Source organism: Macrobrachium rosenbergii, chromosome 15 (genome assembly GCF_040412425.1).
Source record: "Macrobrachium rosenbergii isolate ZJJX-2024 chromosome 15, ASM4041242v1, whole genome shotgun sequence".
NCBI lineage: Eukaryota > Metazoa > Arthropoda > Malacostraca > Decapoda > Palaemonidae > Macrobrachium > Macrobrachium rosenbergii.
In genome coordinates, this window is record NC_089755.1 from 57248049 (window position 1) to 57274607 (window position 26559).

Here is a 26559-nt window from a genome sequence, read left to right on the forward strand (position 1 = left end):
CATACTGGTAAGCAATCACATTTGTAAGTAATCAAACTTGTAGGTAATCATATTTGTAAGTAATCATACTTCTAAGTTAACATACTAATAAGTAATCACACTGGAAAGTAATCATACTTCTAAATAACCATACTTATAAGTAATCATACTGGCAAGTAATGATACTGGTAAGTAATCACACTTGTAAGTAATCATACTTGTAAGAAATCGTAATTCTAAGTTAACATACTTATAAGTAATCACACTGGTAAGTAATCATACTTCTAAGTAACCATACTTGTAAGTAATCACACTTGTAAGTAATCACACTTGCCAGTAATCATACCCAAGTAATCATACAGGTAATTAATAATACTTCTAAGTTAACATACTGGCAAGTAATCATACTGGTAAGTAATCATACTTCTAAGTTAAAACATACTGGCAAGTAATCATACTGGTAAGTAATCCTACTTCTAAGTAGTCATACTTATAAGCAACCATGCCTGTGTATTCCATTAAATTGTTCAGCAAGATGCCAATTCTTCCCTGTTACTGATCAGTCGTGATTAATTATCTATTTATCTATTTACTTATCTGCTTATTTACTTAATTATCTATTTATTAGTTATTCATTCATTTATTTATCTGTTTATCTCTATGTTCATTTATCCCCACAATACCAGATAGTGATTCACTGTCATCTAAAAGGTTTTAAGCAGAATGGTGAATCATCAAGTTGGTCTTTTTATTATATTTATTATACCTTTGGTGTCTTTATGACTTTACCGGAAGAATATAAACGATAGAAGCCATAAAGGTAAGGAAACTATAAGGGAGAATTAGGAGAAGTGTACAAAGAAGGAAGGGATATATTCAGTTGTAAAAGAACAATGAAATAGGAAATTAAGAGACTCTTTTTGATGTATATTATATTAGATAAAGATCAACAGCTTTAACCATATATATTATTATTTCATTTTTAGCAACAGGCGTAGTATTTAGGCCTTCAAACAGAATTTCAATCAACAAACAAACATCAGTGAGAGAGACAAAATGGGTCAGTTTTCAGTTGAGTATTAAAGGAGTCAAATAATACTCTCGTTTAAGGAGGGGTGTACAGACCACTTGGGGTAGAGGAAACAACACCACCGGAGATAACACTGCCACCGGAAGTTCCAAAGCTTCCACCGCTGACAGAGCCTCCAAATCCTCCGGAAATGCTTCCACCTCCGACTGACCCTCCAAAACCACCACCAACGCTTCCAGGAATACCGCCAGAGCTGCCTCCAGCAAACGCTCCTCCTGATCCTCCACCAATGACCTGACCGACTCCCTGGTGGACAGCGCTGCTGAGGGCACTCTGAAGATCAACGCCTCCTGGAAGAGTTGGGTTCTGGCCGTCGCCGACGTTGACGAAGTAGACTTCAGGCTGGCTCTTGGGTGGTGCTGGAACTTGGATGACCTTCTGTCCACCTGCTGCAGTTGCCTTGTTGAGGACATAGACGACGTTCTTCTGCTGGGGTGGAGGAACCACAATAGGGTCCTGTCCTACACCGCCCTCTGGAAGACGCACGAAGACGATGTTGTGTTCGACCTTAGGTGCTGGGATGTTAGGACGAGGGCCAGCAGATTGGGGCTGTGCTGGGACATTGTAGACGTAGACATTGCGTTCCACTTGGGGAGTTACGCAGCTTCCTCCATGAGCGACCTGTCCATCCCCACAAGAGATGGATCCATGGCCTGAGAAGGATCCACCAAAGGATCCACCACTCCCAAAACCGGAGGATCCGAAACCTCCTCCTCCACCGCTGGAGAAGCCTCCACTGGAAGAGCCTCCACTGGAGAAGCCTCCACTGAGAACCCTCCACTGGAAAAGCCTCCACTGGTAACACCTCCACTTGAAAACCTCCACTGCTGAAGCCTCCACCACTGCCAAAGCCGGACGATACAAAACCTCCTCCAGTACTTCCTCCAGACGAAACAAAGGATCCACCACCAGTTCCTACTCCTGAGGAACCAAAGGACCCTCCTCCTGTACCAAAGCTCAATGATCCACCAGAAGTGCCGCGACCAGGCAGACTGTAGCCTTGCAGCGTGGACGATTCTGCTGCCACCAGCAGAGATACAAGTATCTGTAAACACGAATAACACAGTGGTGTTAAGATTCACTAGCACTTGCACTTTAAGGATGCATCTGGTGAAAGTGAGGAATCTAGAGATAAAGAGGGCACTTTGAAACAAAATATTCTAGTAAAATCAATAAACTGAACCAGTTGGATAACTGTTTCAAAGCAAAAGGATGAAGCTGTTATCTAGAGATAGTTTTAAAACGAAATTCCCACCATATGCAAATAATTAGAGAGAATTACAGAGTGTTACAATATGGATACTACATAACCATCATAATAATTGCTTGAGACTTCTTCGAAAGATAAAATACAGTGCTTCATTTCTTAAAAATCGTACTGTTGTGGTAAACCCTTTCATCTATTGCTCCATGTACGATTCTTGAGCGGTGGAAAAGAGGAGCAATAATAATAATAATAATAATATTGCCAAATAACAAGAAATTGGAGGCGGCAGTGTTTCTGGAGAGAGAGAGTGTGTGTGTACAAACAAACGAAGTTAAATTGATTTAATATGTGCTTGTATGCTTGTGTATTTTCTCCAAACCAAATTCTAACAAGAATTTGCACAAGCGGGATTCGAAATACTAAATAATTTTGTCAGCTCGTAAGTCTTCACACTGTAAGACATATATTACGCTCCAGAATTTCCAAGCTGTCATATTTGCTAATAGTATATTATTTCCGGAAATATAAAATTTCTTTTGCGAGGAAATATACGTCATAGCCAAAAGAGCTGGAAGTCTAGTATCACATCGAGTGTCCATTACACGAACAAATTTTCTGTTTGGTTTCCGTTCATTCAGTAACTGCCAGCAAGACTAAACGCAGTTTTAGTAATGATAATAATTATCGACACTTAGTCTCGAAGAGTCACTGTACTCACCAGCACCGTTTGCTTCATTGTAGTACTATTGGTCGAAGTAGTATAAGTCGGGATTTCCCTTTGGAACGGCTCCTTTCGCAGTGGCTGAAGATGGAGTTGTGTGATGACACTGGCCAGTCCACTGTCTATTTATATACCCAATGTTCCAGGACCCTTCACTTCGAGGGGATGTCCCTCTTTCCCTTTCATAGTACTACTACTTTTCCTCCTCCTCCTTCCTCCGTATCCTCCTCCTCCTCCTCTTTACCTTCCTCCTCCCTGGGTACTAGTAGTGTTCGCATTGCTGAAAGATTGTCTCGTAGAGAAAGTCTGAACGAGTTTTCAGAAGACGTAAAGAGAATGAGCAGGCTTCGGTTTTTTCCTCGTTAATTTTTAGTGCTCCTTGTTGCCATCTGGAAATGCCTCATCGAGTGAAAGTTTTTTTTAATATGGAAAGTTATCTTTGATTCGCAGTGACTGTTTGATTAACGTTTTCATCAAATGTTGTCATCATCAATGCGTTTTGCAAGGATATCACTTTCGTTATTCAAAATTACGTCTTGTGAAGTATTTATTTAGTGCATCTTGTGCTTTGAAAACTCCCCTGGAGTAATATTACGTCTCAAAACATTTGCTACAAGATCACGTTATTTGCAATATCATTTCAACAAAGAACGATGTTAAAGAATGGTAAATAACCAACACTTCTACGTCGACAATGAAGCCACTAAATTAATATTCCAGAGTTATTATTCTTTGAAACGCTTGATATAAATTCAATAGTAATTCGGTGAACATCTCTGTATGAGAAATGAATGCCTTTAGGTAACAGCTGGTACTCGTAATAAGGCTTCGTCATTCTACATACATTGCTTTGGAATCTTTGCAGAAGTCGCCAAAGTCAGCACAGCAGGATACAGAATTAAGTTGCATTGAGACAAATAGACAGAAAATCCCCCTTGTTTCTTATCTGCAAAGAGCGAAATTATTGTCTTCAGACAATACGCATTAAAGTGCAGAGTATTGGACCTGGACCTGTAGAGTTGTAAGAACGGAATCTTCTACCTCCCTCACGGATAGACGTTCCACTACACGGAGTCTTGATTTGCAAGGTAATAATAATAATAATAATAATAATAATAATAATAATAATAATAATAATAATAATAATAATAATAATAATAATAATAATAATAATTATTATTATTATTATTATTATTGTTATCGACTTATTTCAAGGAATTCCTGAAAGAGGCAGGTTCTATCTGAGCTGAGCACGCAGAGAGAGAGAGAGAGAGAGAGAGAGAGAGAGAGAGAGAGAGAGAGAGAGACTCTAACAATCTGATGATGAATCTTTAAAAGAGCTTAGTTGTCTCACCATGAAGTCAATAGAAAGAACAAATAACTCAATAGAGAGATTTATTTGTTCAATAAAAGAAGCAAACAGGAAATGTTTATAGAGATTAATTCTTCTTCTTCTTCACCAGATTCTCTATGCAAAGGGGTCGATTGCTTTGATGTGTCTTCTGCAGCCTTCCTATTGAAAGCGTCTTCAGCAACTTAACCCTTCTTTCCCAAATCCTCCGTCACTTTATCACTGAATCTAATCCTTTCCCTCCCATCTTTTGACCTTCTGCATCCTACAGGTACTATCTACGCCTTCTATACTCCTTCCTCGTCCTTACCACTATCCCAATCTATCCTCTCGCGGGTAATGTCTCCAGCATCTACCTTAGATCTTTATTTTCAGTTTATTTGGAATCCTTTAGTCCAGCGCTGTCTCTGCCACCTCCCTTTATTTCCAACAAGCTGTTCTTTCATCCTACATTCAACCTTCCAGCTCGCTGGACGCCGTTAAACCTCAGTTTTACCCAAATTTACCTTCAATACTACCCCTTTCGAGAGATTTCCACCACTCTCTTACCTTCCCTACCCTTCTTTGCAATATATAACAATTCCCAATAGATTTTCATTCCTATTCCCTTCACTCAATGCCTTCATGATCAGTGCAGACAAAAATGGGCTAGGCCTAAGTGCCGATCTTCAATGTAAACCAACTTTAACTTCCAACATTTACATCCATTTGAACCGACCTAACCAATTTTTCTGTCACTTTCCTCTTTCTCAAGCACCAAACCACTGCCTTTTTTGGTATCCTATCAAATGCGTTCTGTAGGCCTATAAGAGGATGGTAGTTTCCGATTAGCTTTCAGCCTCTTTGCTTGTAATTGTCTCATTACAAAGACAGCATCAACTGTTGCTTTTGCTGCAATGAAACCGTATACTGCTGTGCACAGATCTTCACAATCACCCTACTCTCTCATCCAGTAGTCTTTAAAAAAAAAAAGTTATGTTTGTCTGCTGCCGCCACAATCACACTCCGTAATACCTTCCATCTAATTACGTATTCTGGGACATTTTTCTGACTGACCGGGACGGCCAGGACAAGGCCTCAAATCCGGGACGAATCCAGGCCAAACCGGGATGTATGGTAACCCAAATCATATGTAATGTCCTAGTACAGAAATAGCAATGCACTGTAATAAATTTGCTACTTGTATTAAAAAGATATTATTATAACTATTTCTGTTAAACAAGTTAGATTATGGAGTGTTTTGGCCTGATGATCAGGTGTTGTTTGTATAAGGGCGTAGGTTGGAAGATGCTAAAACATACCGTCACTCAAGAACGACGTCGCGACCCCCAGAAAAACGACTGGCGACCCCCAGGTTGAAAACCTCTGACTTATATACGCAGTTGGGGAAAACTCGCTGGCATGCAAGCAGTTAGCTTGCCCAGGTAATTCCTTGGGTGCAGCTGCTCCCAGGTTCCAACTTCTTTTAGACTTGTGTGGACTAGTGGGCAGCGCCCTTGCCTTTCAATTGAAAGATCTGGGTTCGATCCTGATGTGAGTCAGAAATTTATTTGTGTTCCACACGTGATTTTGTTGATTATATATATATATATATATATATATATATATATATATATATATACATATATATATACATATATATATATATATATATATATATATATATATATATATATATATATATATATATATATAATATATCTCTCTCTCTCTCTCTCTCTCTCTCTCTCTCTCTCTCTCTCTCTGTCTCTCTGTCTCTATGTATATATATATATATTATTTACATGACACTTTCTTTTATAGATGCCATGGAGTAGGAATTCTGTCTGGCTACTACTCTCTCGTAAGCAGTCACACTTATAAATAATCATACTTGTAAGTAATCATACTTGTAATTAATCATACTGGCAAGTAATCACACTTGTAAGTAATCGTACTGGCAAGTATTCATACTGACAAGTAATCATACTTCGAAGTAAACATACTTACTGTATAAGTAATCATACTGGCAAGTAATCAAACTGGTAAGTAATCACACTTGTAAGTAATCATACTTGCAAGTAATCATACTTTTAAGTAATAGTTCTTGTAAGTAATCATACTTCTAAGTAATCATACTTCTAAGTAAGCGTACTTATAAGTAATCATACTGGCAAGTAATCATACTGGTAAGCAATCACATTTGTATGTAATCATACTTGTAGGTAATCATATTTGTAAGTAATCATACTTCTAAGTTAACATACTTATAAGTAATCACACTGGTAAGTAATCATACTTCTAAATAACCATACTTATAAGTAATCACACTGACAAGAACTCATACTAGTAAGTAATCATACTTGTAAGTAAGCACACTTGTAAATAATCATAATTCTAAGCTAACATACTTATAAATAATCACACTGGTAAGTAATCATACTTCTAAGTAACCATACTTATAAATAATCACACTGGTAAGTAATCATACTTCTAAGTAACCATAATTGCAAATAATCACACTTGTAAGTAATCACACTTGCCAGTAATCATACCTGTAAGTAATCATACTGGTAAGTAATCATACTTCTAAGTTAACATACTGGCAAGTAATCATACTGGTAAGTAATCATACTTCTAAGTTAAAATATACTGGCAAGTAATCATACTGGTAAGTAATCCTACTTCTAAGTAGTCATACTTATAAGCAACCATGGCTGTGCATTCCATTAAATTGTTCAGCAAGATGCCAATTCTTCCCTGTTACTGATCAGTCGTGATTAATTATCTATTTATCTATTTACTTATCTGCTTATTTACTTAATTGTCTATTTATTAGTCATTCATTCATTTATTTATCTGTTTATCTCTATGTTCCTTTATCCCCACAATACCAGATAGTGATTCACTGTCATCTAAAAGGTTTTAAGCAGAATGGTGAATCATCAAGTTGGTTTTTTTATTATATTTATTATACCTTTGGTGTCTTTATGACTTTACCGGAAGAATATAAACGATAGAAGCCATAAAGGTAAGGAAACTATAAGGGAGAATTAGGAGAAGTGTACAAAGAAGGCAGGGATATATTCAGTTGTAAAGGAACAATGAAATAGGAAATTAAGAGACTCTTTTTGATGTATATTATATTAGATAAAGATCAACAGCTTTAACCATATATATTATTATCTCATTTTTAGCTATAGGCGCAGTATTTAGGCCTTCAAACAGAATTTTAATCAACAAACAAACATCAGTGAGAGAGACAAAATGGGTCAGTTTTCAGTTGAGTATTAAAGGAGTCAAATAATACTCTCGTTTAAGGAGGGGTGTACAGACCACTTGGGGCAGAGGAACCACCACCACCGGAGATAACACTGCCACCGGAAGTTCCAAAGCTTCCACCGCTGACAGAGCCTCCAAATCCTCCGGAAATGCTTCCACCTCCGACTGACCCTCCAAAACCACCACCGACGCTTCCAGGAATACCGCCAGAGCTGCCTCCGGCAAACGCTCCTCCTGATCCACCACCAATGACCTGACCGACTCCCTGGTGGACAGCGCTGCTGAGGGCACTCTGGAGATCAACACCTCCTGGAAGAGTTGGGTTCTGGCCGTCGCCGACGTTGACGAAGTAGACTTCAGGCTGGCTCTTGGGTGGTGCTGGAACTTGGATGACCTTCTGTCCACCTGCTGCAGTGCCCTTGTTGAGGACATAGACGACGTTCTTCTGCTGGGGTGGAGGAACCACAATAGGGTCCTGTCCTACACCGCCCTCTGGAAGACGCACGAAGACGATGTTGTGTTCGACCTTTGGTGCTGGGATGTTAGGACGAGGGCCAGCAGATCGGGGCTGTGCTGGGACATTGTAGACGTAGACATTGCGTTCCACTTGGGGAGTTACGCAGCTTCCTCCATGAGCGACCTGTCCATCCCCACAAGAGATGGATCCATGGCCTGAGAAGGATCCACCAAAGGATCCACCACTCCCAAAACCGGAGGATCCGAAACCTCCTCCTCCACCACTGGAGAAGCCTCCACTGGAAGAGCCTCCACTGGAGAAGCCTCCACTCGAGAACCCTCCACTGGAAAAGCCTCCACTGGTAACACCTCCACTTGAAAAACCTCCACTGCTGAAGCCTCCACCACTGCCAAAGCCGGACGATACAAAACCTCCTCCAGTACTTCCTCCAGACGAAACAAAGGATCCACCACCAGTTCCTACTCCTGAGGAACCAAAGGACCCTCCTCCTGTACCAAAGCTCAATGATCCACCAGAAGTGCCAGGACCAGGCAGACTGTAGCCTTGCAGCGTGGACGATTCTGCTGCCACCAGCAGAGATACAAGTATCTGTAAACACGAATAACACAGTGGTGTTAAGATTCACTAGCACTTGCACTTTAAGGATGCATCTGGTGAAAGTGAGGAATCTAGAGATGAAGTGGGCACTTTGAAACAAAATATTCTAATAAAATCAATAAACTGAACCAGTTGGATAACTGTTTCAAAGCAAAAGGATGAAATTGTTATCTAGAGATAGTTTTAAAACGAAATTCCCACCATATGCAAATAATTAGAGAGAATTACAGAGCATTACAATATGGGTACTACATAACCATCATAATAATTGCTTGAGTCTTCTTCGACAGTTAAAATACAGTGCTTCATTTCTTAAAAATCGTACTGTTGTGGTCAACCCTTTCATCTATTGCTCCATGTACTATTCTTGAGCAGTGGAAAAGAGGAGCAATAATAATAATAATAATATCGCCAAATAACAAGAAATTGGGGGCGGCAGTGTTTCTGGAGAGAGAGAGAGTGTGTGTGTGTACAAAGAAATTAAGTTAAATTGAATTTATATGTGATTGCATGCTTGTGTATTTTCTCCAAACCAAATTCTAACAAGAATTTGCACAAGCGGGATTCGAAATACTAAATAATTTTGTCAGCTCGTAAGTCTTCACACTGTAAGTCATATATTACGCTCCAGAATTTCCAAGCTGTCATATTTGCTAATAGTATATTATTTCCGGAAATATAAAATTTCTTTTGCGAGGAAATATACGTCATAGACAAAAAGAGCTGGAAGTCTAGTATCACATCGAGTGTCCATTAAACGAACAAATTTTCTGTTTGGTTTCCGTTCATTCAGTAACTGCCAGCAAGACTAAACGCAGTTTTAGTAATGATAATAATTATCGACACTTAGTCTCGAAGAGTCACTGTACTCACCAGCACCGTTTGCTTCATTGTAGTACTATTGGTCGTAGTAGTATAAGTCGGGATTTCCCTTTGGAACGGCTCCTTTCGCAGTGGCTGAAGATGGAGTTGTGTGATGACACTGGCCAGTCCACTGTCTATTTATATACCCAATGTTCCAGGACCCTTCACTTCGAGGGGATGTCCCTCTTTCCCTTTCATAGTACTACTACTTTTCCTCCTCCTCCTTCCTCCTCCTCCTCCTCCTCCTCCTTCTCTTTACCTTCCTCCTCCCTGGGTACTAGTAGTGTTCGCATTGCTGAAAGATTGTCTCGTAGAGAAAGTCTGAACGTGTTTTCAGAAGACGTAAAGAGAATGAGCAGGCTTCGGTTTTTTCCTCGTTAATTTTTAGTGCTCCTTGTTGCCATCTGGAAATGCCTCATCGAGTGAAAGTTTTTTTTAATATGGAAAGTTATCTTTGATTCGCAGTGACTGTTTGATTAACGTTTTCATCAAATGTTGTCATCATCAATGCGTTTTGCAAGGATATCACTTTCGTTATTCAAAATTACGTCTTGTGAAGTATTTATTTAGTGCATCTTGTGCTTTGAAAACTCCCCTGGAGTAATATTACGTCTCAAAACATTTGCTACAAGATCACGTTATTTGCAATATCATTTCAACAAAGAACGATGTTAAAGAATGGTAAATAACCAACACTTCTACGTCGACAATGAAGCCACTAAATTAATATTCCAGAGTTATTATTCTTTGAAACGCTTGATATAAATTCAATAGTAATTCGGTGAACATCTCTGTATGAGAAATGAATGCCTTTAGGTAACAGCTGGTACTCGTAATAAGGCTTCGTCATTCTACATACATTGCTTTGGAATCTTTGCAGAAGTCGCCAAAGTCAGCACAGCAGGATACAGAATTAAGTTGCATTAAGACAAATAGACAGAAAATCCCCTTGTTTCTTATCTGCAAAGAGCGAAATTATTGTCTTCAGACAATACGCATTAAAGTGCAGAGTATTGGACCTGGACCTGTAGAGTTGTAAGAACGGAATCTTCTACCTCCTCACGGATAGACGTTCCACTACACGGAGTCTTGATTTGCAAGGTAATAATAATAATAATAATAATAATAATAATAATAATAATAATAATAATAATAATAATAATAATAATAATAATAATAATAATTATTATTATTATTATTGTTATCGACTTATTTCAAGGAATTCCTGAAAGAGGCAGGTTCTATCTGAGCTGAGCACGCAGAGAGAGAGAGAGAGAGAGAGAGAGAGAGAGAGAGAGAGAGAGAGAGAGAGAGAGAGAGAGAGAGACTCTAACAATCTGATGATGAATCTTTAAAAGAGCTTAGTTGTCTCACCATGAAGTCAATAGAAAGAACAAATAACTCAATAGAGAGATTTATTTGTTCAATAAAAGAAGCAAACAGGAAATGTTTATAGAGATTAATTCTTCTTCTTCTTCACCAGATTCTCTATGCAAAGGGTCGATTGCTTTGATGTGTCTTCTGCAGCCTTCCTATTGAAAGCGTCTTCAGCAACTTAACCCTTCTTTCCCAAATCCTCCGTCACTTTATCACTGAATCTAATCCTTTCCCTCCCATCTTTTGACCTTCTGCATCCTACAGGTACTATCTACGCCTTCTATACTCCTTCCTCGTCCTTACCACTATCCCAATCTAGCCTCTCGCGGGTAATGTCTCCAGCATTTACCTTAGATCTTTATTTTCAGTTTATTTGGAATCCTTTAGTCCAGCGCTGTCTCTGCCACCTCCCTTTATTTCCAACAAGCTGTTCTTTCACCCTACATTCAACCTTCCAGCTCGCTGGACGCCGTTAAACCTCAGTTTTACCCAAATTTACCTTCAATACTACCCCTTTCGAGAGATTTCCACCACTCTCTTACCTTCCCTACCCTTCTTTGCAATATATAACAATTCCCAATAGATTTTCATTCCTATTCCCTTCACTCAATACCTTCATGATCAGTGCAGACAAAAATGGGCTAGGCCTAAGTGCCGATCTTCAATGTAAACCAACTTTAACTTCAAACATTTACATCCATTTGAACCGACCTAACCAATTTTTCTGTCACTTTCCTCTTTCTCAAGCACCAAACCACTGCCTTTTTTGGTATCCTATCAAATGCGTTCTGTAGGCCTATAAGAGGATGGTAGTTTCCGATTAGCTTTCAGCCTCTTTGCTTGTAATTGTCTCATTACAAAGACAGCATCAACTGTTGCTTTTGCTGCAATGAAACCGTATACTGCTGTGCCCAGATCTTCACAATCACCCTACTCTCTCATCCAGTAGTCTTTAAAAAAAAAAAAAGTTATGTTTGTCTGCTGCCGCCACAATCACACTCCGTAAGACCTTCCTTCTAATTACGTATTCTGGGACATTTTTCTGACTGATCGGGACGGCCAATACAAGGCCTCAAATCCGGGACGAATCCAGGCCAAACCGGGATGTATGGTAACCCAAATCATATGTAATGTCCTAGTACAGAAATAGCAATGCACTGTAATAAATTTGCTACTTGTATTAAAAAGATATTATTATAACTATTTCTGTTAAACAAGTTAGATTATGGAGTTTTGGTCTGACGATCGGGTGCTGTTTGTATAAGGGCGTAGGTTGGAAGAAGCTAAAACATACCGTCACTCAAGAACGACGTCACGACCCCCAGAAAAGAGGCTGGCGACCCCCAGGTTGAAAACCTCTGACTTATATACGCAGTTGGGGAAAACTCGCTGGCATGCAAGCAGTTAGCTTGCCCAGGCAATTCGTTGGGTGCAGTTGCTCTCAGGTTCCAACTTATTTTAGACTTGTGTGGACTAGTGGGCAGCGCATTTGCCTTTCAATTGAAAGATCTGGGTTCGATCCTGATGTGAGTCAGAAATTTATTTCTGTTCCACACGTGATTGTGTTGATTATATATATATATATATATATATATATATATATATATATATATATATATATATATATATATATATATATATAATATGTATCTCTCTCTCTCTCTCTCTCTCTCTCTCTCTCTCTCTCTCTCTCTCTCTATATATATATATATATATATATATATATCATTATTTACATGACACTTTCTTTTATAGATGCCATGGAGTAGGAATTCTGTCTGGCTACTACTCTCTCGTAAGCAGTCACACTTGTAAATAATTATACTTGTAAGTAATCATACTTGTAATTAATCATACTGGCAAGTAATCATACTGACAAGTAATCATACTTCTAAGTAAACATACTTACTGTATAAGTAATCATACTGGCAAGTAATCATACTGGTAAGTAATCACACTTGTAAGTAATCATACTTGCAAGTAATCATACTTTTAAGTAATAGTACTTCTAAGTAATCATACTTCTAAGTAATCATACTTCTAAGTAAGCTTACTTATAAGTAATCATACTGGCAAGTAATCATACTGGTAAACAATCACATTTGTATGTAATCACACTTGTAGGTAATTATATTTGTAAGTAATCATACTTCTAAGTTAACATACTTATAAGTAATCACACTGGTAAGTAATCATACTTCTAAATAGCCATACTTATAAGTAATCATACTGGCAAGTAATCATACTGGTAAGTAATCACACTTGTAAGTAATCATACTTGTAAGAAATCATAATTCTAAGTTAACATACTTATAAGTAATCACACTGGTAAGTAATCATACTTCTAAGTAACCATAATTGTAAGTAATCACACTTGTAAGTAATCACACTTGCCAGTAATCATACCTGTAAGTAATCATACTGGTAAGTAATCATACTTCTAAGTTAACATACTGGCAAGTAATCATACTGTTAATTAATCATACTTCTAAGTTAAAACATACTGGCAAGTAATCATACTGGTAAGTAATCCTACTTCTAAGTAGTCATACTTATAAGCAACCATGACTGTGCTTTCCATTAAATTGTTCGGCAAGATGCCAATTCTTCCTTATTACCGATAAGTCGTGATTAATTATCTATTTATCTATTTACTTATCTGCTTATTTACTTAATTATCTATTTATTAGTCATTCATTCCTTTATTTATCTGTTTATCTATATGTTCATTTATCCCCACAATACCAGATAGTGAATCACTGTCATCTAAAAGGTTTTAAGCAGAATGGTGAATCATCAAGTTGGTCTTTTTATTATATTTATTATACCTTTGGTGTCTTTATGACTTTACCGGAAGAATATAAACGATAGAAGCCATAAAGGTAAGGAAACTATAAGGGAGAATTAGGAGAAGTGCACAAAGAAGGAAGAGATATACTTAGTTGTAAAGGAACAATGAAATAGGTAATTAAGAGACTCTTTTTGATGTATATTATATTAGATAAAGATCAACAGCTTTAACCATATATATTACTATTTCATTTTTAGCAACAGGCGTAGTATTTAGGCCCTCAAACAGAATTTCAATCAACAAACAAACATCAGTGAGAGAGACAAAATGGGTCAGTTTTCAGTTGAGTATTAAAGGAGTCAAATAATACTCTCGTTTAAGGAGGGGTGTACAGACCACTTGGGGCAGAGGAACCACCACCACCACCAGAGATAACACTGCCACCGGAAGTTCCAAAGCTTCCACCGCTGACAGAGCCTCCAAATCCTCCGGAAATGCTTCCACCTCCGACTGACCCTCCAAAACCACCACCGACGCTTCCAGGAATACCGCCAGAGCTGCCTCCGGCAAACGCTCCTCCTGATCCTCCACCAATGACCTGACCGACTCCCTGGTGGACAGCGCTGCTGAGGGCACTCTGAAGATCAACGCCTCCTGGAAGAGTTGGGTTCTGGCCGTCGCCGACGTTGACGAAGTAGACTTCAGGCTGGCTCTTGGGTGGTGCTGGAACTTGGATGACCTTCTGTCCACCTGCTGCAGTGCCCTTGTTGAGGACATAGACGACGTTCTTCTGCTGGGGTGGAGGAACCACAATAGGGTCCTGTCCTACACCGCCCTCTGGAAGACGCACGAAGACGATGTTGTGTTCGACCTTTGGTGCTGGGATGTTAGGACGAGGGCCAGCAGATCGGGGCTGTGCTGGGACATTGTAGACGTAGACATTGCGTTCCACTTGGGGAGTTACGCAGCTTCCTCCATGAGCGACCTGTCCATCCCCACAAGAGATGGATCCATGGCCTGAGAAGGATCCACCAAAGGATCCACCACTCCCAAAACCGGAGGATCCGAAACCTCCTCCTCCACCGCTGGAGAAGCCTCCACTGGAAGAGCCTCCACTGGAGAAGCCTCCTCTTGAGAAGCCTCCACTGGAAAAGCCTCCACTGGTAACACCTCCACTTGAAAAACCTCCACTGCTGAAGCCTCCACCACTGCCAAAGCCGGACGTTACAAAACCTCCTCCAGTACTTCCTCCAGACGAAACAAAGGATCCACCACCAGTTCCTACTCATGAGGAACCAAAGGACCCTCCTCCTGTACCAAAGCTCAATGATCCACCAGAAGTGCCGCGACCAGGCAGACTGTAGCCTTGCAGCGTGGACGATTCTGCTGCCACCAGCAGAGATACAAGTATCTGTAAACACGAATAACACAGTGGTGTTAAGATTCACTACCACTTGCACTTTAAGGATGCATCTGGTGAAAGTGAGGAATCTAGAGATAAAGTGGGCACTTTGAAACAAAATATTCTAGTAAAATCAATAAACTGAACCAGTTGGATAACAGTTTCAAAGCAAAAGGATGAAATTGTTATCTAGAGATAGTTTTAAAACGAAATTCCCACCATATGCAAATAATTAGAGAGAATTACAGAGCATTACAATATGGATACTACATAACCATCATAATAATTGCTTGAGACTTCTTCGAAAGATAAAATACAGTGCTTCATTTCTTAAAAATCGTACTGTTGTGGTAAACCCTTTCATTTATTGCTCCATGTACGATTCTTGAGCAGTGGAAAAGAGGAGCAATAATAATAATAATAATAATATTGCGAAATAACAAGAAATTGGAGGCGGCAGTGTTTCTGGAGAGAGAGAGTGTGTGTGTGTACAAACAAACGAAGTTAAATTGATTTAATATGTGCTTGTATGCTTGTGTATTTTCTCCAAACCAAATTCTAACAAGAATTTGCACAAGCGGGATTCGAAATACTAAATAATTTTGTCAGCTCGTAAGTCTTCACACTGTAAGACATATATTACGCTCCAGAATTTCCAAGCTGTCATATTTGCTAATAGTATATTATTTCCGGAAATATAAAATTTCTTTTGCGAGGAAATATACGTCATAGCCAAAAGAGCTGGAAGTCTAGTATCACATCGAGTGTCCATTACACGAACAAATTTTCTGTTTGGTTTCCGTTCATTCAGTAACTACCAGCAAGACTGTTAACGCAGTTTTAGTAATGATAATAATCATAGACACTTAAGTCTCGAATAGTCACTGTACTCACCAGCACCGTTTGCTTCATTGTAGTACTATTGGTCGTAGTAGTATAAGTCGGGATTTCCCTTTGGAACGGCTCCTTTCGCAGTGGCTGAAGATGGAGTTGTGTGATGACACTGGCCAGTCCACTGTCTATTTATATACCCAATGTTCCAGGACCCTTCACTTCGAGGGGATGTCCCTCTTTCCCCTTCATAGTACTACTACTTTTCCTCCTCCTCCTTCCTCCGTATCCTCCTTCTCCTCCTCTTTACCTTCCTCCTCCCTGGGTACTCCTAGTGTTCTCATTGCTGAAAGATTCTCTCGTAGAGAAAGTCAGGACGTGTTTTCAGAAGACATAAAAAGAATTAACAGGCTTCGGTTTTTTCCTCAATTTGTAGTTCTTGTTGCCAGCTGAGAAAAGCCTCACCAAGTGAGAGTTTTTTGTTCATAAGGAAATTTTTCTTTGATTCGCAGTGACTGTTTTGATTAACATTTTCTTCAAATGTTGTCATCATCAATGCGTTTTGCAAGATATCACTTTCGTTATTCAAAATTACGTCTTGCGAAGTATTTATTTAGTGCATCTTGTGCTTTGAAAACTCCCCTGGAGTAATATTACGTCTCAAAACATTTGCTTCAAGATCATGTTACTTGCAATATCATTTCAGCAAAGAACGATGTTAAAGAATGGTAAATAACCAACACTTCTACGTTGACAATGGAGCCACTAAATTAATGTTCCAGAGTTATTATTTTTGAAACGCTTGATATAAATTCAGTAGTAATTGATTGAACATCTCTGTATGAGAAATGAATGTCTTTAGATAACAGCTGGTACTCGTAATAAGGCTTCGTCATTGTATATACATTGCTTTGGAACGTTTGCAGAAGTCGCCAAAGTCAGTACAGAAGGATGCAGAATTCTGTTACATCAAGGCAAATAGACAGAAAATCCCTTATGTTGTAATCCTCGCAGAAGTCGCCAAAGTCAGTACAGAAGGATGCAGAATTCTGTTGCATTAAGACAAATAGACAGAAAATCCCCCTTGTTTCTTATCTGCAAAGAACGAAATTATTGCCTTCAGACAATACGCATTAAAATGCAGAGCACTGGACCTGGACATCATAATAATAATAATAATAATAATAATAATAATAATAATAATAATAATAATAATAATAATAATAATAATAATAATAATAATAATTATTATTATTATTATTATTATTATTATTATTATTATTATTATTATTATTATAATCGACTTATTTCAAGGAATTCCTGAAAGAGGCAGATTCTATCTGAGCTGAGCACGCAGAGAGAGAGAGAGAGAGAGAGAGAGAGAGAGAGAGAGAGAGAGAGAGAGAGAGAGAGAGAGAGAGAGAGAGAGACTCTAACAATCTGATGAAGAATCTTTAAAAGAGCTTAGTTGTCTCACCTTGAAGTCAATAGAAAGAACAAATAACTAAATAGAGAGATTTATTTGTTCAATAAAAGAAGCAAACAAGAAATGTTTCTTCTTCTTCTTCTTCTTCTTCTTCTTCTTCTTCTTCTTCTTCTTCTTCTTCTTCTTCTTCTTCTTCTTCTTCACCAGATTCTCTATGCAAAGGGGTCGGTTGCCTTGATGCAGCTTTCCTATTGAAAGCGTCTTCAGCCACTTAACCCTTCTTTCCCAAATCCTCCCTCACTTTATCACTGAATCTAATCCTTTCCCTCCCATCTTTTGACCTTCTGCATCCTACAGGTACTATCTACACCTTCTATACTCCTTCCTCGTCCTTACCACTATCCCAATCTATCCTCTCACGAGTAATGTCTCCAGCATCCTCTTAGATCTTTATTTTCAGTTTATTTGGAATCCTTTAGTCAAGCGCTGTCTCTGCCACCTCCCTTCATTTCCAACAAGCTGTTCTTTCATCCTACATTCAACCTTCCAGCTCGCTGGACGCCGTTAAACTTCAGTTTTACCCAAATTTACCTTCAATACTACCCCTTTCGAGAGATTTCCACCACTCTCTTACCTTCTCTACCCTTCTTTGCAATATATAACAATTCCCAATAGATTTTCATTCCTATTCCCTTCACTCAATGCCTTCATGATCAGTGCAGACAAAAATAGGCTAGGCCTAAGTGCCGATCCTCGATGTAAACCAACTTTAACTTCAAACATTTACATTCATTTGAACCGACCTAACCAATTTTTCTGTCACTTTCCTCTTTCTCAAGCACCAAACCACTGCTTTTCTTGGTATCCTATCAAATGCGTTCTGTAGGCCTATAAGAGGATGGTAGTCTCCGATTAGCTTTCAGCCTCTTTGCTCGTAATTGTCTCAACTGTTGCTTTTGCTGCAATGAAACCGTATATTGCTGTGCACAGATCTTCACAATCACCCTACTCTCTCATCCAGTAGTCTTTAAAAAAAAAAAAAGTTATGTTTGTCTGCTGCCGCCACAATCACACTCCGTAATACCTTCCATCTAATTACGTATTCTGGGACATTTTTCTGACTGACCGGGACGGCCAGGACAAGGCCTCAAATCCGGGACGAATCCAGGCCAAACCGGGATGTATGGTAACCCAAATCATATGTAATGTCCTAGTACAGAAATAGCAATGCACTGTAATAAATTTGCTACTTGTATTAAAAAGATATTATTATAACTATTTCTATTAAACAAGTTAGATTATGGAGTGTTTTGGCCTGATGATCAGGTGCTGTTTGTATAAGGGCGTAGGTTGGAAGAAGCTAAAACATACCGTCACTCAAGAACGACGTCACGACCCCCAGAAAAGCGGCTGGCGACCCCCAGGTTGAAAACCTCTGACTTATATACGCAGTTGGGGAAAACTCGCTGGCATGCAAGCAGTTAGCTTGCCCAGGCAATTCGTTGGGTGCAGTTGCTCTCAGGTTCCAACTTATTTTAGACTTGTGTGGACTAGTGGGCAGCGCATTTGCCTTTCAATTGAAAGATCTGGGTTCGATCCTGATGTGAGTCAGAAATTTATTTCTGTTCCACACGTGATTGTGTTGATTATATATATATATATATATATATATATATATATATATATATATATATATATATATATATAGATATATATATAGATATATATATATATATATATATATATATATATATATATATATATATATATAATATGTATCTCTCTCTCTCTCTCTCTCTCTCTCTCTCTCTCTCTCTCTCTCTCTCTCTCTCTCTATATATATATATATATATATATATCATTATTTACATGACACTTTCTTTTATAGATGCCATGGAGTAGGAATTCTGTCTGGCTACTACTCTCTCGTAAGCAGTCACACATGTAAATAATCATACTTCTAAGTAATCATACTTGTAATTAATTATACTGGCAAGTAATCACACTTGTAAGTAATCTTACTGGCAAGTAATCATACTGACAAGTAATCATACTTCTAAGTAAACATACTTACTGTATAAGTAATCATACTGGCAAGTAATCATACTGGTAAGTAATCACACTTGTAAGTAATCATACTTGCAAGTAATCATACTTTTAAGTAATAGTACTTGTAAGTAATCATACTTCTAAGTAATCATACTTCTAAGTAAGCGTACTTATTAGTAATCATACTGGCAAGTAATCATACTGGTAAACAATCACATTTGTATGTAATCACACTTGTAGGTAATCATATTTGTAAGTAATCATACTTCTAAGTTAACATACTTATAAGTAATCACACTGGTAAGTAATCATACTTCTAAATAGCCATACTTATAAGTAATCATACTGGCAAGTAATCATACTGGTAAGTAATCACACTTGTAAGTAATCATACTTGTAAGAAATCATAATTCTAAGTTAACATACTTATAAGTAATCACACTGGTAAGTAATCATACTTCTAAGTAACCATAATTGTAAGTAATCACACTTGTAAGTAATCACACTTGCCAGTAATCATACCTGTAAGTAATCATACTGGTAAGTAATCATACTTCTAAGTTAACATACTGGCAAGTAATCATACTGTTAAGTAATCATACTTCTAAGTTAAAACATACTGGCAAGTAATCATACTGGTATGTAATCCTACTTCTAAGTAGTCATACTTATAAGCAACCATGCCTGTGCATTCCATTAAATTGTTCAGCAAGATGCAAATTCTTCCCTGTTACCGATCAGCCGTGATTAATTATCTATTTATCTATTTACTTATCTGCTTATTTACTTAATTATCTATTTATTAGTCATTCATTGATTTATTTATCTGTTTATCTATGTTCATTTATCCCCACAATACCAGATAGTGATTCACTGTCATCTAAAAGGTTTTAAGCAGAATGGTGAATCATCAAGTTGGTCTTTTTATTATATTTATTATACCTTTGGTGTCTTTATGACTTTACCAGAAGAATATAAACGATAGAAGCCATAAAGGTAAGGAAACCATAAGGGAGAATTAGGAGAAGTGTACAAAGAAGGAAGGGATATATTCAGTTGTAAAAGAACAATGAAATAGGAAATTAAGAGACTCTTTTTGATGTATATTATATTAGATAAAGATCAACAGCTTTAACCATATATATTATTATTTCATTTTTAGCTATAGGCGTAGTATTTAGGCCTTCAAACAGAATTTTAATCAACAAACAAACATCAGTGAGAGAGACGAAATGGGTCAGTTTTCAGTTGAGTATTAAAGGAGTCAAATAATACTCTCGTTTAAGGAGGGGTGTACAGACCACTTGGGGTAGAGGAACCACCACCACCGGAGATAACACTGCCACCGGAAGTTCCAAAGCTTCCACCGCTGACAGGGCCTCTAAATCCTCCGGAAATGCTTCCACCTCCGACTGACCCTCCAAAACCACCACCGACGCTTCCAGGAATACCGCCAGAGCTGCCTCCGGCAAACGCTCCTCCTGATCCACCACCAATGACCTGACCGACTCCTTGGTGGACAGCGCTGCTGAGGGCACTCTGGAGATCAACACCTCCTGGAAGAGTTGGGTTCTGGCCGTCGCCGACGTTGACAAAGTAGACTTCAGGCTGGCTCTTGGGTGGTGCTGGAACTTGGATGACCTTCTGTCCACCTGCTGCAGTGCCCTTGTTGAGGACATAGACGACGTTCTTCTGCTGGGGTGGAGGAACCACAATAGGGTCCTGTCCTACACCGCCCTCTGGAAGACGCACGAAGACGATGTTGTGTTCGACCTTAGGTGCTGGGATGTTAGGACGAGGGCCAGCAGATTGGGGCTGTGCTGGGACATTGTAGACGTAGACATTGCGTTCCACTTGGGGAGTTACGCAGCTTCCTCCATGAGCGACCTGTCCATCCCCACAAGAGATGGATCCATGGCCTGAGAAGGATCCACCAAAGGATCCACCACTCCCAAAACCGGAGGATCCGAACCCTCCTCCTCCACCGCTGGAGAAGCCTCCACTGGAAGAGCCTCCACTGGAGAAGCCTCCACTCGAGAACCCTCCACTGGAAAAGCCTCCACTGGTAACACCTCCACTTGAAAAACCTCCACTGCTGAAGCCTCCACCACTACCAAAGCCGGACGATACAAAACCTCCTCCAGTACTTCTTCCAGACGAAACAAAGGATCCACCACCAGTTCCTACTCCTGAGGAACCAAAGGACCCTCCTCCTGTACCAAAGCTCAATGATCCACCAGAAGTGCCGCGACCAGGCAGACTGTAGCCTTGCAGCGTGGACGATTCTGCTGCCACCAGCAGAGATACAAGTATCTGTAAACACGAATAACACAGTGGTGTTAAGATTCACTAGCACTTGCACTTTAAGGATGCATCTGGTGAAAGTGAGGAATCTAGAGATAAAGTGGGCACTTTGAAACAAAATATTCTAGTAAAATCAATAAACTGAACCGGTTGGATAACTGTTTCAAAGCAAAAGGATGAAATTGTTATCTAGAGATAGTTTTAAAACGAAATTCCCACCATATGCAAATAATTAGAGAGAATTACAGAGCATTACAATATGGGTACTACAAAACCATCATAATAATTGCTTGAGTCTTCTTCGAAAGTTAAAATACAGTGCTTCATTTCTTAAAAATCGTACTGTTGTGGTCAACCCTTTCATCTATTGCTCCATGTACTATTCTTGAGCAGTGGAAAAGAGGAGCAATAATAATAATAATAATAATAATAATATCGCCAAATAACAAGAAATTGGGGGCGGCAGTGTTTCTGGAGAGAGAGTGTGTGTGTGTGTGTACAAAGAAATTAAGTTAAATTGAATTTATATGTGATTGCATGCTTGTGTATTTTCTCCAAACCAAATTCTAACAAGAATTTGCACAAGCGGGATTCGAAATACTAAATAATTTTGTCAGCTCGTAAGTCTTCACACTGTAAGACATATATTACGCTCCAGAATTTCCAAGCTGTCATATTTGCTAATAGTATATTATTTCCGGAAATATAAAATTTCTTTTGCGAGGAAATATACGTCATAGACAAAAAGAGCTGGAAGTCTAGTATCACATCGAGTGTCCATTACACGAACAAATTTTCTGTTTGGTTTCCGTTCATTCAGTAACTGACAGCAAGACTGTAAACGCAGTTTTAGTAATGGTAATAATTATCGACACTTAGTCTCGAAGAGTCACTGTACTCACCAGCACCGTTTGCTTCATTGTAGTACTATTGGTCGTAGTAGTATAAGTCGGGATTTCCCTTTGGAACGGCTCCTTTCGCAGTGGCTGAAGATGGAGTTGTGTGATGACACTGGCCAGTCCACTGTCTATTTATATACCCAATGTTCCAGGACCCTTCACTTCGAGGGGATGTCCCTCTTTCCCTTTCATAGTACTACTACTTTTCCTCCTCCTCCTTCCTCCGTATCCTCCTAATCCTCCTCTTTACCTTCCTCCTCCCTGGGTACTCCTAGTGTTCTCATTGCTGAAAGATTCTCTCGTAGAGAAAGTCAGGACGTGTTTTCAGAAGACATAAAAAGAATTAACAGGCTTCGGTTTTTTCCTCAATTTGTAGTTCTTGTTGCCAGCTGAGAAAAGCCTCACCAAGTGAGAGTTTTTTTGTTCATAAGGAAATTTTTCTTTGATTCGCAGTGACTGTTTTGATTAACATTTTCTTCAAATGTTGTCATCATCAATGCGTTTTGCAAGGATATCACTTTCGTTATTCAAAATTACGTCTTGCGAAGTATTTATTTAGTGCATCTTGTGCTTTGAAAACTCCCCTGGAGTAATATTACGTCTCAAAACATTTGCTTCAAGATCATGTTACTTGCAATATCATTTCAGCAAAGAACGATGTTAAAGAATGGTAAATAACCAACACTTCTACGTTGACAATGGAGCCACTAAATTAATGTTCCAGAGTTATTATTTTTGAAACGCTTGATATAAATTCAGTAGTAATTGATTGAACATCTCTGTATGAGAAATGAATGTCTTTAGATAACAGCTGGTACTCGTAATAAGGCTTCGTCATTCTACATACATTGCTTTGGAGCGTTTGCAGAAGTCGCCAAAGTCAGTACAGAAGGATGCAGAATTCTGTTACATCAAGGCAAATAGACAGAAAATCCCTTATGTTGTAATCCTCGCAGAAGTCGCCAAAGTCAGTACAGAAGGATGCAGAATTCTGTTGCATTAAGACAAATAGACAGAAAATCCCCCTTGTTTCTTATCTGCAAAGAACGAAATTATTGCCTTCAGACAATACGCATTAAAATGCAGAGCATTGGACCTGGACATAATAATAATAATAATAATAATAATAATAATAATAATAATAATAATAATAATAATAATAATAATAATATTATTATTATTATTATTATTATTATTATAATCGACTTATTTCAAGGAATTCCTGAAAGAGGCAGATTCTATCTGAGCTGAGCACGCAGAGAGAGAGAGAGAGAGAGAGAGAGAGAGAGAGAGAGAGAGAGAGAGAGAGACTCTAACAATCTGATGAAGAATCTTTAAAAGAGCTTAGTTGTCTCACCTTGAAGTCAATAGAAAGAACAAATAACTAAATAGAGAGATTTATTTGTTCAATAAAAGAAGCAAACAAGAAATGTTTATAGAGATTAACTCTTCTTCTTCTTCTTCTTCTTCTTCTTCTTCTTCTTCTTCTTCTTCTTCTTCTTCTTCTTCTTCTTCTTCTTCTTCTTCTTCTTCTTCTTCACCAGATTCTCTATGCAAAGGGTCGGTTGCCTTGATGCAGCTTTCCTATTGAAAGCGTCTTCAGCCACTAACCCTTCTTTTCCCAAATCCTCCCTCACTTTATCACTGAATCTAATCCTTTCCCTCCCATCTTTTGACCTTCTGCATCCTACAGGTACTATCTACACCTTCTATACTCCTTCCTCGTCCTTACCACTATCCCAATCTATCCTCTCACGAGTAATGTCTCCAGCATCCTCTTAGATCTTTATTTTCAGTTTATTTGGAATCCTTTAGTCAAGCGCTGTCTCTGCCACCTCCCTTCATTTCCAACAAGCTGTTCTTTCATCCTACATTCAACCTTCCAGCTCGCTGGACGCCGTTAAACCTCAGTTTTACCCAAATTTACCTTCAATACTACCCCTTTCGAGAGATTTCCACCACTCTCTTACCTTCTCTACCCTTCTTTGCAATATATAACAATTCCCAATAGATTTTCATTCCTAGTCCCTTCACTCAATACCTTCATGATCAGTGCAGACAAAAATAGGCTAGGCCTAAGTGCCGATCCTCAATGTAAACCAACTTTAACTTCAAACATTTACATTCATTTGAACCGACCTAACCAATTTTTCTGTCACTTTCCTCTTTCTCAGGCACCAAACCACTGCTTTTCTTGGTATCCTATCAAATGCGTTCTGTAGGCCTATAAGAGGATGGTAGTCTCCGATTAGCTTTCAGCCTCTTTGCTCGTAATTGTCTCAACTGTTGCTTTTGCTGCAATGAAACCGTATACTGCTGTGCACAGATCTTCACAATCACCCTACTCTCTCATCCAGTAGTCTTTAAAAAAAAAAAAAAAAGTTATGTTTGTCTACTGCCGCCACAATCACACTCCGTAATATCTTCCTTCTAATTACGTATTCTGGGACATTTTTCTGACTGACCGGGACGGCCAGGACAAGGCCTCAAATCCGGGACGAATCCAGGCCAAACCGGGACGTATGGTAACCTTAATCATATGTAATGTCCTAGTAAAGAAATAGCAATGCACTGTAATAAATTTACTACTTGTATTAAAAAGATATTATTATAACTATTTCTATTAAACAAGTTAGATTATGGAGTGTTTTGGCCTGATGATCAGGTGTTGTTTGTATAAGGGCGTAGGTTGGAAGATGCTAAAACATACCGTCACTCAAGAACGACGTCGCGACCCCCAGAAAAAAGGCTGGCGACCCCTAGGTTGAAAACCTCCGACTTATCCACGCAGTCGATTAGCTACAAGCACCTGAAGCATTACCCACATCAAAGGGATTTAAAGGAATTCGCCCTAAAGCGCTTTGCATTTGATAGTCTTCAATTCCTTAGTCCCAAAATATGTTAAAAGAACCTCGACCCTGCTTTCTCTCCTCATCTGTAGTTCATCCTTCACAGTTCGAAATGTGGGGCTGACTGTCAAAAAAATTGCCATTTATTCCCCTTGAATAAAATTTCCTAGTTTTCTTGAATACTTATTTTGATGTATTTCCCAGTTTCTATGAAAAAATACGTTGATGTGATTGTTTTGCTCCACAGAAGAAGCTTTTTATTATATTAACTATAGCAATGAGTTTGTATAAATTAGTACATTGATATTTAAAGTAGTAAAACACCTTTTTCGCAAAATTTATCCATCTCTATAAAATTAAATGACGTCTGATTGCAGTGTTGTCAAACTTCTTCCTGTGGAGAATGTATATGTTATTTTCTTGTTGTAAGGGCACATGCCAGTAGTTTAAGCTTGCCTTCTGGACGAAACCTTTTTTTTTTTGTATGTTGGGTTACGATTAAACAACTTAATGTTTGTGTTTTAGTTGATGGTTTGTTACGTAACCCTGTAGTTTTGTAGATGTGACAACTGTGCTATCCAATGTACTGCTCCCGAGTTTTCTTCCAGGGTGGGAACATGAAGCTCTGCCTGTTTCGCAGCAAACTCCAGAAAGGCAAGTTAGAGAAGAAGTTCTCGTAAAATCCAGCCCCATCACCTCGTGAACTGTCGTCGTCATTGCAGTAATTTCTTCATAAGAATATTCTGAAATCCCCCTTTTTTGGCTATTTATGTTTTTCCTCTATCGAAGTAACGTAACGTTTTGTCAATTTTTGCAGTAATATGTTAATGTTTTCTTGCTTCTTAATGTAACTTGGATGATTGTTGTGTCCTTTAAATATTAATTATATGTGTTAAACTTTTTAAATGCGTATTTGTGAACCCGTGTGGCATCACCCAAAAAGAATTGGTGCAGGAAATATAGTTGATTGTTTCTCAACTGCACTTTGTTGGAAAGAATATAATGTTTCTTGACTTCATGGTACATTTAAGTAAGTTAGTAAACTCCTCAGCACTGTAACTTGGTCTCATTCAAAGCTAGGGC

General features: G+C 38.6%; 3 protein-coding genes and 1 pseudogene across 3 annotated transcripts; all 4 read right to left on the minus strand.

Annotated features, from left to right (window-relative positions):
• Nucleotides 1-896: 896 nt before the first annotated feature.
• Nucleotides 897-3012, minus strand: LOC136846364 (loricrin-like). Its single transcript, XM_067117164.1, has 2 exons — nucleotides 2995-3012; nucleotides 897-1984 (listed from the first exon to the last, which is right to left on the minus strand). Exons 1-2 carry the CDS (start codon nucleotides 3010-3012, stop codon nucleotides 1085-1087), a joined length of 918 nt encoding a protein of 305 aa, XP_066973265.1. The 3' UTR covers nucleotides 897-1084.
• A 4465-nt stretch (nucleotides 3013-7477) lies between these two features.
• LOC136846782 (loricrin-like) lies at nucleotides 7478-9699 on the minus strand. Its single transcript, XM_067118023.1, has 2 exons — nucleotides 9558-9699; nucleotides 7478-8675 (listed from the first exon to the last, which is right to left on the minus strand). The coding sequence occupies exons 1-2, from the start codon at nucleotides 9573-9575 to the stop codon at nucleotides 7644-7646; spliced, it is 1050 nt and encodes a 349-aa protein (XP_066974124.1). The 5' UTR covers nucleotides 9576-9699; the 3' UTR covers nucleotides 7478-7643.
• Nucleotides 9700-13938: 4239 nt separating this feature from the next.
• Nucleotides 13939-16150, minus strand: LOC136846428 (loricrin-like; annotated as a pseudogene).
• A 4397-nt stretch (nucleotides 16151-20547) lies between these two features.
• LOC136846429 (loricrin-like) lies at nucleotides 20548-22768 on the minus strand. Its single transcript, XM_067117211.1, has 2 exons — nucleotides 22631-22768; nucleotides 20548-21737 (listed from the first exon to the last, which is right to left on the minus strand). The coding sequence occupies exons 1-2, from the start codon at nucleotides 22646-22648 to the stop codon at nucleotides 20706-20708; spliced, it is 1050 nt and encodes a 349-aa protein (XP_066973312.1). The 5' UTR covers nucleotides 22649-22768; the 3' UTR covers nucleotides 20548-20705.
• Nucleotides 22769-26559: the final 3791 nt, after the last annotated feature.